The 15,747-nt window shown below is 38.5% G+C and overlaps 1 protein-coding gene across 1 annotated transcript in view; it reads right to left on the reverse strand.

Moving 5' to 3' along the window:
* Window positions 1-15,747, reverse strand: part of EGF (epidermal growth factor) — a 96,396-nt gene that overhangs the window by 19,912 nt on the left and 60,737 nt on the right. Inside the window, 5 exon segments of the mRNA XM_027062510.2 lie at window positions 2,217-2,342; window positions 2,985-3,101; window positions 7,985-8,104; window positions 11,321-11,473; window positions 12,379-12,546. Of these exon segments, the coding sequence (XP_026918311.2) occupies window positions 2,217-2,342; window positions 2,985-3,101; window positions 7,985-8,104; window positions 11,321-11,473; window positions 12,379-12,546 (684 nt within the window).

Below are 15,747 nucleotides of genomic sequence, written 5' to 3' on the forward strand. Positions count from 1 at the left end.
TGGCTCAGTTGGCTAAGCGTCTGACTCTTGATTTCAGATCAGGTAATGATCCCACAGTTCCTGGGTTCAAGCCCCACGTCAGGCTCTGCACTGATAGTGCAGAGCCTGCGTGGGATTCTCTCCCCCCACCCCTCTCTTTCCCTCTGCCTCTCCCCACCCCCTTAAAATAAATAAATAAAAATTCCTCATGCCACAAGTTCCATCCATAGTGATATTTCTTTCATGAAGTCTTTCCTAATACCTCACACAGATATTCTCCCAGTTGTGAATTTTCACTGTAGTTTTTACTTCTCCCATGATGCACACCCTTCTTCTCTATTTATTATTAGCTCTATTTCTTCTAGATCCTGCTCTTCTCGCAAACAAGCTCTACCTCCAGCATTCTGGTCTTCCTCACAGGTCCTACTGCTGTGTCTTTCCACTAATAAGAGCTAAATGAATATATGTCACATTGAACTGCTATCCTGATGGCTCAAATTGAGTCTTTTTTTTTTTTTTTTACTTACGATTTATAATTTCTATGAACTATTATCTTGAGAGTCAGAGAAAGCTTTTCTAAGAAGCAAAAACAAAGATACAGTCTTGGCCAAAAAATACAACTACTCTTAAGAATAAGAATAACAACAATGGCACTTATGTGCCAGGCATGGTTTAAAGCACTATATCTACATATATACGGAGAGGAAGGAAGGAAAGAAGGGGGAGGGAGAGAGAGTCAGAGAGAGGGGGAGAGGGAGGTGGGAGGGAGACAGAGAGGGAGAATGACACACACACAGAGAACAAGAATAGGCCCATTCTTCCATGTGGCCTGAGGATTCCATGCCATCCGGGTAGTCTGGGCCATGATGCCCTGCTGTGTGCTCACTACTGGAAGGAGGTAGGTTAGTGACACAGTGAGAATCCAGACTGCAATGAGTTTAAACATTCAAGAAAGTATACCTTCTTTTCTCTTCAAAGCAAATTAAATATAAAGCCTGTTTGTCTAAATTATCTATGAGCCTGCTTAATTAGAGCAGTGACATTTCCCTGACTGACAGCCAAATATGTGCTTAAAAGAGCATTTACAAATGACTGTGGGCTCCACAAAACTAATCTGATAAAGGTCTGATTTAAACCAACCAGATCCAGAAAACTGGTAGTTATGACTGACTTCATCTTCAACCTCAACATGTGGGAGAAAGCAATAGCATTTTAGTGTCTTATCGGGTCATCTGCCCCTCACCGTGAAAAGATTTGTATGTTTTCAGAAGGAAAAGAAAATACTGAAAGAGACATGTTAAAGCCCTGTTAAACTTCAGATAACCACTTCACTGGGCCATGATGGCTTCAGGCATGTCCCCACTTGTGCGGACTACTATGCTACTGACACCTGGAATGATGGCAGACATCCACAAAGTGAACTCCCAACCCAAAAGCCACACCCAGATCTTGGCAGAGGATGGTAATTATGAAAAGAGGTCTTAATCATGCTTTACTTGTATCCAAATGTCAGTGACTTGAATCTCCCATCTTTTTTTTTAATGTTTATTTATTTTTGACAGAGACAGAGACAGAGTGTGAGCAGGGGAGGGGCAGAGAGAGAGGGAGACACAGAATCCAAAGCAGGCTCCAGGCTCTGAGCTGTCAGCACAAAGCCATCAGCACAGAGCCCAAGGTGGGTCTCAAACCCACAAACCTCAAGCCAAAGTCCGACACTGAGCTGACTGAGCCACCCAGGTGCCCCTTGAATCGCTCATCTTTGAAACTTACCAAGAGCCATCTGATGAACCCCTTCATAGAACCATTTTTCCTTTCTTTCATGCACATAGCAGTCACTTCCAACAGACCTACAGCAGCTCTGCAGTTCACCACAGTTCAACTGCCAAATTCAATGACAGTGAAAATGCTGTACAATTCCCCCGAGGATGGCTCGAGGTATAGAGTGTGGGTGAGGCACGGGGGTCACTCAAATCCCAGAGAAAGAAAGGCAGAGTGGCAAACCACCTCTTCGGGGTTTTGAAGCTGACGACTGCAATCATAGCACAAGGGCACAAACCTGACTATTCATCAAGAACTGAGATATGTCAGTTTGAACATCACGCAACTTCTCTTTCAGTCCTAACATGCGTGGCACCTAAATTATAGCCTGTCTTCTCCTGACCCACCACACCCACCGTGTTTCATGATTCTCTGAGGCCTGCCTCCACCCTCCTCCCTTGGCACACGTGCTCTCTTACCAAGACAGTGAATCCCATCTCCCCGGTAGCCTTCTGAGCACTGGCAAACGTAGCCGCCTTCAGTGTTGATGCACTTGGAGGAGGTGGGAGGGCAAACGGTGGTGCTTGTCCCACACTCATTTATATCTGTGGGCAACATGACCAACTAGTGAAATATGTACACAAATGAGAGTCATAGGAAAAAAGAAACATAAGCTCAAATACAATCTTTCAGCCGCTTGCAGATGCTATTTGCAAATGTAATGCAGACTGCATCTTGGTTGTAAAGTTGCCTTCTGAATCCGTTTCTACAGATTTCTCAGGTGTCTGATTAGCTAAGTATGTGCATATACATTACATTGTGCCAGAGTTTCAGACCATGAGAACTGAGATTTTTACAGTAGTCACTAACTTAAAATTTCAAGGCTATCAATATAAAATAGAAACCTATCCAGCAAAACCTCAGCTTTTAGGGGAGAAAGTTGTGTTTTCATTGGAATTGTTGACTTCATAAATTTGACTTGAACTCAAATTCATGTTTCTGAAGCTAATTATATTTTTTCCTTTAATGTCAACTGCATATATTATGTAATTTTAATATAAACTCACTGAAATATAACCACATATCATGTGTTTCATATATTCTATATATACTATCCATCATCTTTTTAGCTAATATCAAATAACTTATTCAATCCTGTTGATCACATAAATCCTCTGGAGATTTTGAGTCAGTATTATCTAGTTCACTGTTTTCCAGATATTATGTGTATTGGCCTTTGCTCTTACCAGAACATAGTTTTCCATCGCCAGTAAATCCTTTCAAACACTGACATGTGGCATTTTCTCCTTCTGAAACACACTGAGCCCATGTACCACATCTTATAGGACCACAGTCGTCATTATCTGCAAACAGGGAGAAACCCATCAGATTATTTGCAGACCTCAGGGGGGAAATGGACTTGACTGTTTGGGGTTCTACAGAACATTCCAGCACTTCCTTTCCTGAGTTCTGGGATAGTTAACCTCCAAATAGAAACAATTTGTTGACCTATAAGCTTTATCTATATTAAAGGATCCACCAGCCATATGTTTCCATTTACATGCTCTCAATAAGTCTCTAGTCTTAAAGACCTATTTGGTATTCAAAGAGCCCTGTGTGAACTTGTTTATCATTTTTTAAAAACCATTTGCAAGTCTGAACCATAACATTCCTAGGAGTGAATGCACTCAAGTTTCAAAAGTTGTATTGTTTATTTGAGAATTTCCAACCATCATGACATACAATAGGGGTCAATATATTCTTATCCCTCAAAGAGACACAGACTAATATACAGCAAGTAGATCTGTGTACCAACATGGCAGAGAAACAATAAATAACAATTTATTATAATAACACAAGATACAATAGAAAGATTTATTGTCAATTTACTAAGATTATGTTTCATATATAAGAGAAATGTATGTCACAAGATTTATGCAGTGACTTGCAAACTTCAAGGCACTTTTACAAAAGTCATGAACCATGCAAACTAAATGCTGTAAATGGATCATTTCATTTCATACTCCATTGAAATGCAAATGCCCCAGGGGATGGAGCTACATGTTGAGCCATAAACATGAGCAAGTTTTGTGTTTTTTTTTTTTTCTTTTGACTACTCATGTATATAATCATTCTCCAAATGTCTCCTCTCTTTTGGAGTTGGGGGGCCTGACATACCACAGCAGGATATGAACTATCATCTCTCTATTCACTGGTAAGTTTGCTCATCTGAGTACCGAAGAGGTAAAAGAAGCACTCTAAATTTGTCCATAAATAAAAGAAAGTTAAATGATCTAAGTAGGATTCAGGTTCCATGTGAATGTAGACATTGGGTAATTGCATTTGATTTGCTTAGCTATTTGAGTGAGGTTTCTCTTGTGGGAACACATGCCCTTCATTCTTGCTTGGTCCTCTCCTGTCACTCATGACTCTTCAAGATGGATAAGTTCAGACTAAATCAATTATATTTGATTTGGCATGCATTTGGAAGACTAGCGCTCAAGTCACAAGGCTGTTCAGTGTATAGTGGGCAGTATCCAATTACCCAAGACATTTTAAATCACTTGCAGAATTGCCTTAAATTAGAATATGGCTCAGGATTTATTTGGCAACTTGCAAACCCCAAGGCAGCTTTTGCATAATGAAAAGCAATGGATGTGCCGTTGCAGGGGGATGGGCCATAACCAAAGTTCTTTCTGCCACAAACTTCCTCTGGAAGGAATGCCTAGGCATTCACATTCCTCTTCTCCAAAATATCCAAAACACAGGTGACACCTTTTGTCCAATCTACTTCACATGATTATTGTAAGGACTTGGAAAAAAAAGTGATTTTTGTCTAAGTTTATTTATTTAAGTTAGCTCTACACCCAATGCGGGGCTCAAACTCATGACCCCAAGATCAAGAGTAGCATGTTCTTTTTCTTTTTCTTTTTTTTTTAGGTTTATTTATTTATTTTGAGACAGAAAGAGAGCGAGAAGGGGAGGGGCAGAGGGAGAGGGAGAGAGAGAATCCCAAGCAGGCTCCATGCTGCCAGTGCAGAGGCTGACACAGGGCTCGGTCTCTTGAATCATGAGATCATGACCTGAGCCAAAATGAAGAGTCGGGTGCTTAATGGACTGAGCCACCAGGTGTCCCAAACTTGAAAAAATGTGATTTTTTTTTAAAGCCTTGAGAATAATAAATTCTACACATATGTAAATAAGGACAACAAAGAAGAAGCGTATTGTGACCGTCTGAATCAGAATTAGCCTTATCACATTAGAAAAGACTCTTGATGGGGCACGTGCATGGCTCAGTTGGTTAAGTGCCTGACGCTTGGTTTCAGCTCAGGTCATGATCTCACAGTTTCATGGGCTCGAGACCTGCACTGGGCTCTGCACTGGCAGTGCGGAGCCTGCTTGGGATTCTCTCTCTCTCCTTCACTCTCTGCCTCTCTCCTGCTCATGCTGTCTCTGTCGCTTCCAAAATAAATAAATAATTTTTAAAAAAGAAAAGACTCTTGGGAATATTAATTAAACTAATAAAATTAATTCATTTAAAAGTTCCTACTATATGTCAGATCCAAAAAGAGCCACAAATACAGTGATAGAGAATATAGACAGGGGTTCTGCTTTCTTGTGTAATTAATTATTGAAGTACACGTGCAATAAGCACTGTCAAGAAACAATACCACATTCTAAGAGAGCTGAAATAACTCTCATCTTACCTTGTTAGGAGACTAGGAAAAGCTTTCTGAGAGATCTGAAGGATACATAGGACCTCAAAGGGTATAGAAAGAATACTGTGGGCTGAGAACACAACATCAGTATGTTATAGGCAAGGCCAGTATAACTGAAGCTGGCCATAGAAAGCTGAGGACAGGGGTGCCTGGGTGGCTCAGTCCGTAAGGTATGACTTTGGCTCAGGTTATGACCTCACAGTCCATGAGTTTGGGCCCAGTGTCGGGCTCTATGCTGACAGCTCAGAGCCTGGAGCCTGCCTCAGATTTGGTGTCTCCCTCTCTCTTTGCCCCTCCCCCCATTCATGCCGTGTTCTGTTTCTCTCTCAAAAATAAGTAAACATTTAAAAAATTAAAAAAAAAAAGACGAGGCTAGAAAGGCACACATTGAGGCTGTTGAGATGTGTAAGGACTAGTTCATCCAGGGCCCAACAGGCCATGTTAAAAATTTTAAATTTTATTCATGAATTTAGAAGAATTCGTTATTTTTGTAAACCTGACCATGAAACTTTTTTATGATTGAATTTCTTTGCCATCTTCTATGCAGATCTACTTGCTATATACCAGTGTCTGTGTCTTTGGTGAATAAGAATATATTGATACTAACCTAAAATCTCTTATACCATTTTCAAATTCTTTGTGGCATAGATATTTTGTTTAAATGAAATCTCACTACAAAACATAAATATGACCCTTAGCCTAACACAGGTAGAACTAAAACTTTATAGACTAAGACAAAATAGAACCCCGTTTAGATATGGAAAGAGGAGGCAGTTTTCACAAAGGCAATCAATTCCATCCATTCTGCACAAGGTACAGTACAGTCTCAGGTATGAAGCCAGACACAGCCTATTATACAGTATATGTATTCCAATCTTTGGCCATCTCATCTTCCCCTCCATCCCATCCATGTGTCTAATTTACTATCTGTCATTCATCTTGGTCTTGGAATCTCCCAAACATTAACCTTTCAAAATATGCTCCATGAACCTTTAGGGAGCCCTAGCAACTTTGAAAGGGTTCTCGATACTGCTAATATTCATTAATATTGTTTTATTCTATCATTTGTTTGCCTCCACATCAGACTGTGACCTTGGATGTCAAGGCTATTTTCAGCTCATCATGGTATCCCTAGTGCTTAGCACAGTGTGTAGCAAATAGTCACTAAATGAGGAATATTCCTAATGTGATCATGTTTTCCTGACTTTTTTTCTTGACATGAATTTATTTGGTCCTAATTTTCAAAACTCTTTGGTAAACTCATTACATTAATATATCTTAGCTTCAGTTTTCAAATCTGTTAAGTGATGGGTTGTGATAAGAATCATATTAGAGGTTAAAGTAACTGGTAAACTCTAAACCTCTGTACAAGTTATTATTACCAAAAATATCCACCTCTGTGTTTGCATTTTATAAAAAAAAAAAAAAATCACACTGATAAGTTTTTATAGGGAGAGGTAAGAGGTCTCCAGGCTCTGGTACACTGGCAAAGGAGTCTGCAGGCCATCAAAGTTGGATGAGCGCTTTAAGTGTATCTAAGATCTTGATGTGGAGCTTTCAAACTTATTTTTCACCACAGATATTTTATTAAAATAAAATCTTGGGGCGCCCGGGTGGCTCAGTCGGTTAAGCGTCCGACTTCGGCTCAGGTCATGATCTCACGGTTCGTGAGTTCAAGCCCCGCATCGGGCTCTGTGCTGACAGCTCAGAGCCTGGAGCCTGTTTCAGATTCTGTGTCTCCCTCTCTCTCTGACCCTCCCCCGTTCATGCTCTGTCTCTCTCTGTCTCAAAAATAAATAAACACTAAAAAAATTTTTTTAATAAATAAAAAATAAAATAAAATAAAATCTTAGCCAGAAATATAAATAAATAAAACATTTCAAAGTAGAGCTGCACTGATTACAGGGCAGAGAGCAGAGTGAAGAAGGGGTGGGGTTTGCAAAAGTTCTAGGGCTGAGCTAAGCCCAGTTTCAACACCATTGACCTCATGAGTAAATAGAATACAGAATATAAAAGAATGAGGCTCCCTAAACTTGTTACATACTGAACAAATTATTTCGTATTTTGGTGATAAACGTGCAGTACAGAAGAAAACAATTCAAATATTTGCCGTTTGTAAACTTTGGAGCAGCTGAAGCAACCAACTTACGTTTGCTTATCAGTTACAATCTACTTTTTCACACTAACGGAAGTATAGCTAGATGGGCAAAAGATAAAAAATACTAGGTATGGATAGGGATACACTCATATCTGTTTTGTCTTATTTTTCACCTTTGTTTCCAAGTTAGATTTCTTCAAAGAAGTTTCAGTTCAAAGATTCTCAATGAGTAAAGTTCATGTCCTGTCTAATAGGGAGCCATTTTCCTCAGGCACACGGTTCAGAAAAGAAGGACCAAATTTGAGTCCAAGGTTTGGCTTCACTAGTTTTGTGTACATTTAGCCAAAGTTAGAGAATGAATTCAGGATTCTAATTAGAAGGATGGAAATTGTTGGAACCAAAGCTGTGTTGGAGAACTCATCATTCATACCTGACACCATGATCTCAGCCACTAGCGTATGTTGGGATTCTGTACTGTTATCTTCAGATCCTCTATTCCTGGATAAGACATCCAGTGGCGTTACTTGGTTACTTAGATCTGCTTCACTACCTACTGAAGGTCAAAAGATACAGTTAATTTACCTTTTATGATTCAAGAAAGTTTTGATTTTAACTTATATCTATAGATGTTTGTTGGTTGTAATTTCAAACTTACTTGTACAGTAAGAGCACTCAACTAGCAGTATCTTGGTGACTTAGAAAACCTCACCTTGCTGTACCACACCCTCCCAGCTTCACTCAGTGCACTTGACGGTTGAGGGTAGGGAGAGACAGTGGGCAAAAAGACAAGACCAATTTAGGTACTGGCAAAAACAATGCATAAAATACTAAAATCCTAATGGACATAATCAGCTCATAATCACAGCCTGCTATAAGGACAAATTAATAAGATGATCTCCCCATCCTGCCTTCCATACATATTCTTTCTCCTTTAGGCTGCTTTCAATACTTACTTTAGCCTTATTTTACCTGTATTCAGAAACATGAAGGGGCACCTGGGTGGCTCAGTCAGTTAAGCGTCTGACTTCAGCTCAGGTCATGATCTTGCAGTTTGTGAGCTCGCGCCCCACGTCAAGCTCTGTGCTGACAGCTCAGAGCCTGGAGCCTGCGTTGGATTCTGTGTGTCCCTCTATCTCTGCCCCTTCCTGGCTCATCCTCTGTCTCTCCCCCTCTCTCTCTCAAAAATAATTAAACATTAAAAAAAAATTTTAAAAAGAAACATGGAAGGGTATAAACAAGTCATAATTTAACATAGGCATGGAACCCAGTACATGGGAGAAATTGATCCCCTAAAACACTTAGTGTGTTCTCTTAGTTCTCTAGTGGGTTCCCATTGCACAGAGTCCATAACGTCAAAACTTTCACAAATACATGTTATATTGTTTGCCTTTTTTCCCTGTGTTGACTTTGATACTAATGGGGCAAACCAATTAGGCAAAATTACTGGTGCCTTAGTATGAATTAAGGCAATGGCACAAAACTCAACTAACAGTCATGTCTTCACTGCACACATTCACACACACACACAAACACACACACACACAGTTTCACTTAAAAAGACACATGATGAAACAGTAAGAATTATTAATTTTTTTAAATCTCAACCATGGAATACTTGGCTCTTTAATATTCTGTACAATGAAATGGAAAGTATATATAAAACACTCTGTGTCCACACTGAAGCGATGATAGTCGTCTGGAGGAAAAGAACGTGTGTAGCTGCAAGTTGAAACTAGCCTCTTTTTCATTGGACATAATTTTTACTTGGGAGACTGACAAAGTATGTTATTAACACTTGGAGATCTGGCAAGCGCCTTCCAAAAATGAAGTGAGTATGTTGTTTCAAGAAAAGCAATCGGCAGTACTTATTGCCAATGATAAAACTTCAGCTTTCAAGTGAAAAGTAGAATTCTGGAAAAATTTTCCCACTATGCTGAGCTTGACAAAATCTCAAAACTCAAAAGCTTTTCTAATGGGTTTGACGGGAATTAATTAGTGAATGTGACTGGATGTGTGTGTGACACTTGGAAGATATGCAACAACTCGGCCAGCCAGTTTTTTCAAATGACCAACATGATGCCACAAAATCACACATTGGTAAAAGAGCCACTCAAAGTACAAAACAAAAAGAAAACAAAACAAAAAAACCCACTGGATTTTAATATAACAGGTGACAAAAAGATTATTGATGTGGCTTCAGATTCTACATTGCAGCTAAGGTTTAAGAAACTACCACCTGTCCAGTTCTGATATACTATCAAAAGAATACAAAAAAGGCATCTGAAAGGCTATTAAATTTTCAATCCTCCCTTTTCCAAATCCACGTCTATGTGAGGTCAGGTTTTCTTCATAGGCTTTGACCAAAACAGCACAACAACAAATTTAACATAGAAGCAGATATGAGAATCCAGCTGCCCTATATGAAGCCAGACTTTAAAGATATAAATGTAAAACAATGCTATTATCCTCCCTACATTTTTTTGTTCCAGAAAATATAGTTACTTCATTTATTTCCCTAAAAATATGTCATGTTCATACATAATAAAATATTATATAAAATTATATATTAAAATATAGATTTTTTTTATTTTTATTTTTTTTAACGTTTTATTTATTTTTGAGACAGGGAGAGACAGAGCATGAAGGGGGGAGGGTCAGAGAGAGGGAGACACAGAACCTGAAACAGGCTCCAGGCTCTGAGCTGTCAGCACAGAGCCCGACGCGGGGCTCGAACTCACGGACCGCGAGATCATGACCTGAGCTGAAGTCGGCCGCTTAACCGACTGAGCCACCCAGGCGCCCCTAGTTTTATTTTTAATTCTAATAGCATAACTATTGGTAAATTTAACCCACATTAACAAAAGCTCTTTGGAGTTTTCAGTCATGTTTAAGAGTGTAAAGGGTCATAAAACCAAAAATATTGAGAACTGTTGTGCTACAGCAACAATTAATAGAAAATTCTGAAAATCCAAAATAACCAATTCTGGTCCATGGATAATTAATCCATTTGTTTGCTGTTAATCTACCATGTAACTTAAACCTTGCCTACCAGATAAATGAATTAAAGAATTTGTAAATAAAATTTAAATTCTCTTTGGTATGAAAACTTCAAGAGATGAATCCAAATTCTCCTTCATTATTTGCATACACATTCAAGGAAAGCAAATCAGCACACTACTGGTTACACATCACATTTGATTTACTCTTCTGTCCTCTTCCTCAAAAACATGATTAGTTATTTAAATGTGGATCACAAGCATTCTCAGGCTAGATTCCCTACACTTATTTAATATCCTAAAGTTATTTACTATAAAGGACTTTGCTTTTTCATATTAAGCCCAGCCATGTGGAAGGAGGATTGTATAGGACTACCTTTAAAAACTGAGGCCAAAATGTCTCTAAACATTATCTGAGGTGGTAAAATGCTCACATTGATTTCCAAGTGTGGGCCACTCCATCGTAAATGGGGGACCAGAGGGCTGGAAACTTAACATTTTGAATATTATCTTTTTTTGTTAATTTTACAACTGGAGGAGGTCAATTGAATTTAGTCTTTAATAAGGAGCCTAAAAATAAAAAATAAAAATTAGGAGCCTAAACTCATAGAAAAGAAAAACAAAACAAAACAAAACAAACTTGGCCTCCCTAAAAGCAGGGAAGCTTTTAATAATATAAAATACTAAAAATCAGCAAAAGCATACGATTGATGTAGAATTATATTCCTGAGCCAAAGTAAAATAATTTAACCACATATTTATCATCTTACCTGCCAGTGGTATCTGATGGCCATTGAGGGCCAGACACATTTTCCCATCTGGGGCTTTCACAAAACCTTCACGACACAAACACTGAGCAGATCCAAACCTCTCTTTGCAAATATGTTCACAGCCTCCATTTTGGTGTAAGCAGGGATCTGATCCTTGTGGGGAAAAGAGGTACATTCACAGATGGGCTTGGAGATGAAAAGAGTGCCATTGATACAAATCACATTGTACAGCTTTTGGGAAGAGAAACTTAGTGTATCTAAATGGAGCCTATATCAAGAGCTATTTCAGAAGAGCTCCTAAAGGAGCCAGTTCTAAGATAAGCTCAGAATGTTATTACCTTATGAGTATTTATTGAGTATAGCCAGTGCTTTTGTTCAAGAAGCTCTTTAGGCAGATGTGATCCTTATTTCCTGACTCATAATCTAGTCAAACTGACAAAGGGCAATTCAGAAGGAAGTTACATAGGACACTGGATAATGCTCACTCACTGGCACTCTCACGGGGTGGGGAAAGGCCCCAGTATAGATAGAAGCTTCCATTGCAGGTGTCTAAATTGCACCCCCAAACCCTGACCTCCCTTTCAGTGCCTTTAACCCAAGCATCCTTGAAAAGGAACATTTAATAAAAGCTGGCCAGGAGAGGTAAAGATGAGACTGGAGAAATAAAGCCCAAATTCAGTACCAGATTGTCTTAGTTTAAATCCAATCCACATCTTATGGAATCTTTTTTTTTTTTTTTTTTTTTAATTTTTGAGAGAGAGAAAGAGCACAAACAGGGGAGGGGCAGAGAGAGAGGCAGACATGAAACCCGAAGCAGGATCCAGGCTCTGAGCTGACAGCAGTGAGCCTGATGCAGGGCTCGAACCCACAAACTGTGAGATCGTGACCTGAGCTAAAGTCAGACACTCAACCAACTGAGCAACCCAGGTGCTTCCACATCTTACAAAATTTTAACATCTACCCGAATTAGTGAGAATCCCCCTCCTCTTCTCCCATCAAACAATTAAAATAGTTGCAGATTCCAGCCAAAGAAAGACTGTGTAACATGTCCAGTGTACCTGGTTTTGCCAATGGATGAACTACAACCAGTGATGAAGGCTTCAGCATGCTGCCTCGGAGACGTACCCTATTTTTGCCAGTCCTCTTGTTCACCCTTATTACCGATGGCATAGTCCAATCAGAGAACCACACGTGATCCTCAAACACAGCTATAGCAAAAGGGTGACCTGGAAGCAGTTTAAATCCATTACATACATCTTGTCTCTGCCATGATTATTTTTAAAAGGACAAGGCTTACAACATACACAACTCCTATACCAAATCATTCCTTTAATATAGCTGCTAAGCAAGATACATGCCACTACGACACCTGCATCAAGAAGAACCCACATGATGAGCAAACGTCATCTTACAATGCGAGCCCAGCGCTAGGAAGTCCTAGCATTGTTGCGCACCATATGGGGAGTGGGAGAATGTGGGTTGATTGACAGAATATCAAGAAAAAGACCAGGATGGGACTGTTTCCATGTTTGGTGATTCTGACACTACAGACTAAGCTTCAGAAAGTGATTTTTAACCTCTCTTTGCATTGGGTTCCTTGTCTTTTGAATGGCAGCAATAAGTACTAAAGTCATAGGTTGTTGCAACGATCTTTAACAATTTGAGGTAATTGAATAGCTGTCTCCTTAAATTCCCATTTCCAACAACACATTTTGCTGCATTGGACCCTTACCTCCTTTCCTATATCTCTTGTTATGCCATATTAGTCCAATGACTTGTGCTCTTAGTCTCTTTCTTCCTGCCTTCTCTTGAAATTTGTCTGTCAATTATCCCTTTCTTTACATCTTTACTCCCTTCACTCTACTAGCTTCCTTCCCTTAGCCGATTAATATCCTCATCTCCTTGGCCCCTCTAGCATCTTTTTGTCTTTTTCTTTCCCTTCTTAGCCAAAGTTTTTAAAAGTCATTTATTATCTACTACCTCCATTTTCATGGCTCCTATCAACCCTTAAGTGGGTTCCCTGACCCCATCTCAATTAAACCACCTCGCCATGCTCCTGGAACTGATAAGATATTCAAGTATTTATAGTAAGCAAAGAAACGTTGTAATACACTATCTCAAGTGGTTAGAGGCTAAGCTAGGGAGCCCCAAATTGGGAAGCTTTAATCATGTCCAGTCACATTTTCTGGGACAATTTTTGTTTGTTTTTGTTTTTGTTTTGTTTTGTTTTGTTTTTGCAAATAAGCAATGGATGTAATGGATTAGAATAAATGTCTCCCTCTTCTGGCAGCAGACTCAAATGACTTGTCCTGGTGACCACGAGTCTCTATCCATCATTATTGACCAGGGCCTTTAAGATGTATTTTAGTTTCTAGTTCTTCATCCCCAATTAAAGCTATAAGTCCATCAAGGAAATTCTTTTATATAGCTATAAGGTTTCTTTGTTATGGTAAAAAACATCTAACATAAAATATATCATCTTAACCTAAGTGCACATTTCAGTAGTGTTACATACATTCACTTTGCTGTGCAGCTGATTTCCAGAACTTTTTTATCTTGCAAAACTGAAACTCTATATCCATTAAACAACAACTTCCCGTTTCCCACTCTCCTTAGTCCCTGGCAAAACACCATTCTACTTTCTCCTTCTATGAATGTGACTATTCTAGAGACCTCAAATAGATACAATCATACAGTATTTGTCTTTTGTGACTGGCTTATTTCACTCACCATAATGTCCCCAGGGTTCATACATGTAGCATGTGTCAGAATTAGCTATGTTTTCTTAATCTTTTTGAAAAAATTTATTTTTCTTAATTTTAATATTGAAGTATAGTTGATGAGAATTAGCTATGGTTTTTTTGAACAAATACCTCACACTAGACGTAGTCCTCTTTATTTTTTAAAAAAGTTTATTTATTTTGAGAGAGAGTATGTGCAGGGGAGGGGTAGAGAAAGAGGGAGAATCTCAAGAAGGCTCCACTGTCAGCACAGAGCCCAACGTGGGGCTTGAACTTATGAAACTGTGAGATCACCACCAGAGCTGAATTCAAGAGTTGGATGCTCAACCGACTGAGCCACCCAGACTCCCCTTCCTTATTTAATAGAAGAGCCACAGTTGAATGTTAAATTCAGAACGAATTCCTTCAATCTTTACATTAAATATACTGAGCTAGCAGCTGAGAAGTTACCACTTATATACCAGTAGATGGCACTGTAATGATGGAAATGGTCATTTAGATATTTTCATATCAAATATTTGATAATAGCTTTTAATAAGAAGTTGTATAGTCATTAGATTACAGCAGCAACAGAAATCATTCACAAAATATCTGTTATAAGTTTGGTTTAGCATATGGTATCTTTACATTCTGGATAGGAATTTTCAAATTCCTTTATACTTTCATATAGCAAAGCTATAATTTCCCATTTATTTGGGTGATGTATTTTTTAAATAATATACGCCCCCCCAACTAGACTCTATGACTTCACAGGAACCATATTCGTTTTACTCTCTACCGTATGTCCACTTCCATCAAATGATTCAATAAATATCTGTTAACTGCATGGATAAATAGTTTATGGTCATACATAAGTTTTTAACTTCTTGTAAAGTGTACCTTTAGTTTTTAAAGAATCTTGTAAGTATATAAAATGTTCAACTATACTTATCATGATCTGTTTACTGTATAATACGAATCTAGAAATTCATTTCCTCTAAATCAAAAAGAATGGACAAAACAATACCTTATACAGATTATTAGTTAGATTCTTCATAAAAGAGACCATATTTTTGCATCTTCTCAACAGACCAGTTTCCAAATCTCCAAAGAATATTCAGTATCTCCCTGGCTCTCATTTTAATATTCAGTCTGTTACCAAATCCTCTCAGGTTTTCATTCACAATGATTTTTTAAATACTCTAGTCCTCCACTCCACTTTGACATGGCAATGTTCTATCCGAGGCTTTCATCAGCTCTTGACTGGACAACTGTTGTAGCCTCCTGACTAATTTCCTTCCCTCGGATTTCAATCCAACCCTAATGCTGTTCCGTAAGTGGTTATGCTGAGGTACCAGTCTTATCATATACACTTGCTGCTTAAGAACATGCAATGGCTCCTGGTACATTCAGTATTTCTCTTTCAACATTTAGCATAGACTACAGCATTTTAAATATATTTATGAATATATACAACACTCCATGCAAAATCTGGAAACTATATTTATTATCCTTTGCATATAAATGTTTATTCATTAATGTCTAAAGGTGATACTATCACAGTTGTACAAATGACATTGTCTAAAACATAAGAAATGACAACAAACCAAGTTCTTATTCTTAAGAGATCTTAAAATTTTTAATATTTTCCTTCTGATTTGGGGAAATCTTGGCAAAGGGAAATGATTATACGTCACTACGTTTTAT

The sequence above is a fragment of the Acinonyx jubatus genome, chromosome B1, assembly GCF_027475565.1.
Source record: "Acinonyx jubatus isolate Ajub_Pintada_27869175 chromosome B1, VMU_Ajub_asm_v1.0, whole genome shotgun sequence".
Lineage (NCBI taxonomy): Eukaryota > Metazoa > Chordata > Mammalia > Carnivora > Felidae > Acinonyx > Acinonyx jubatus.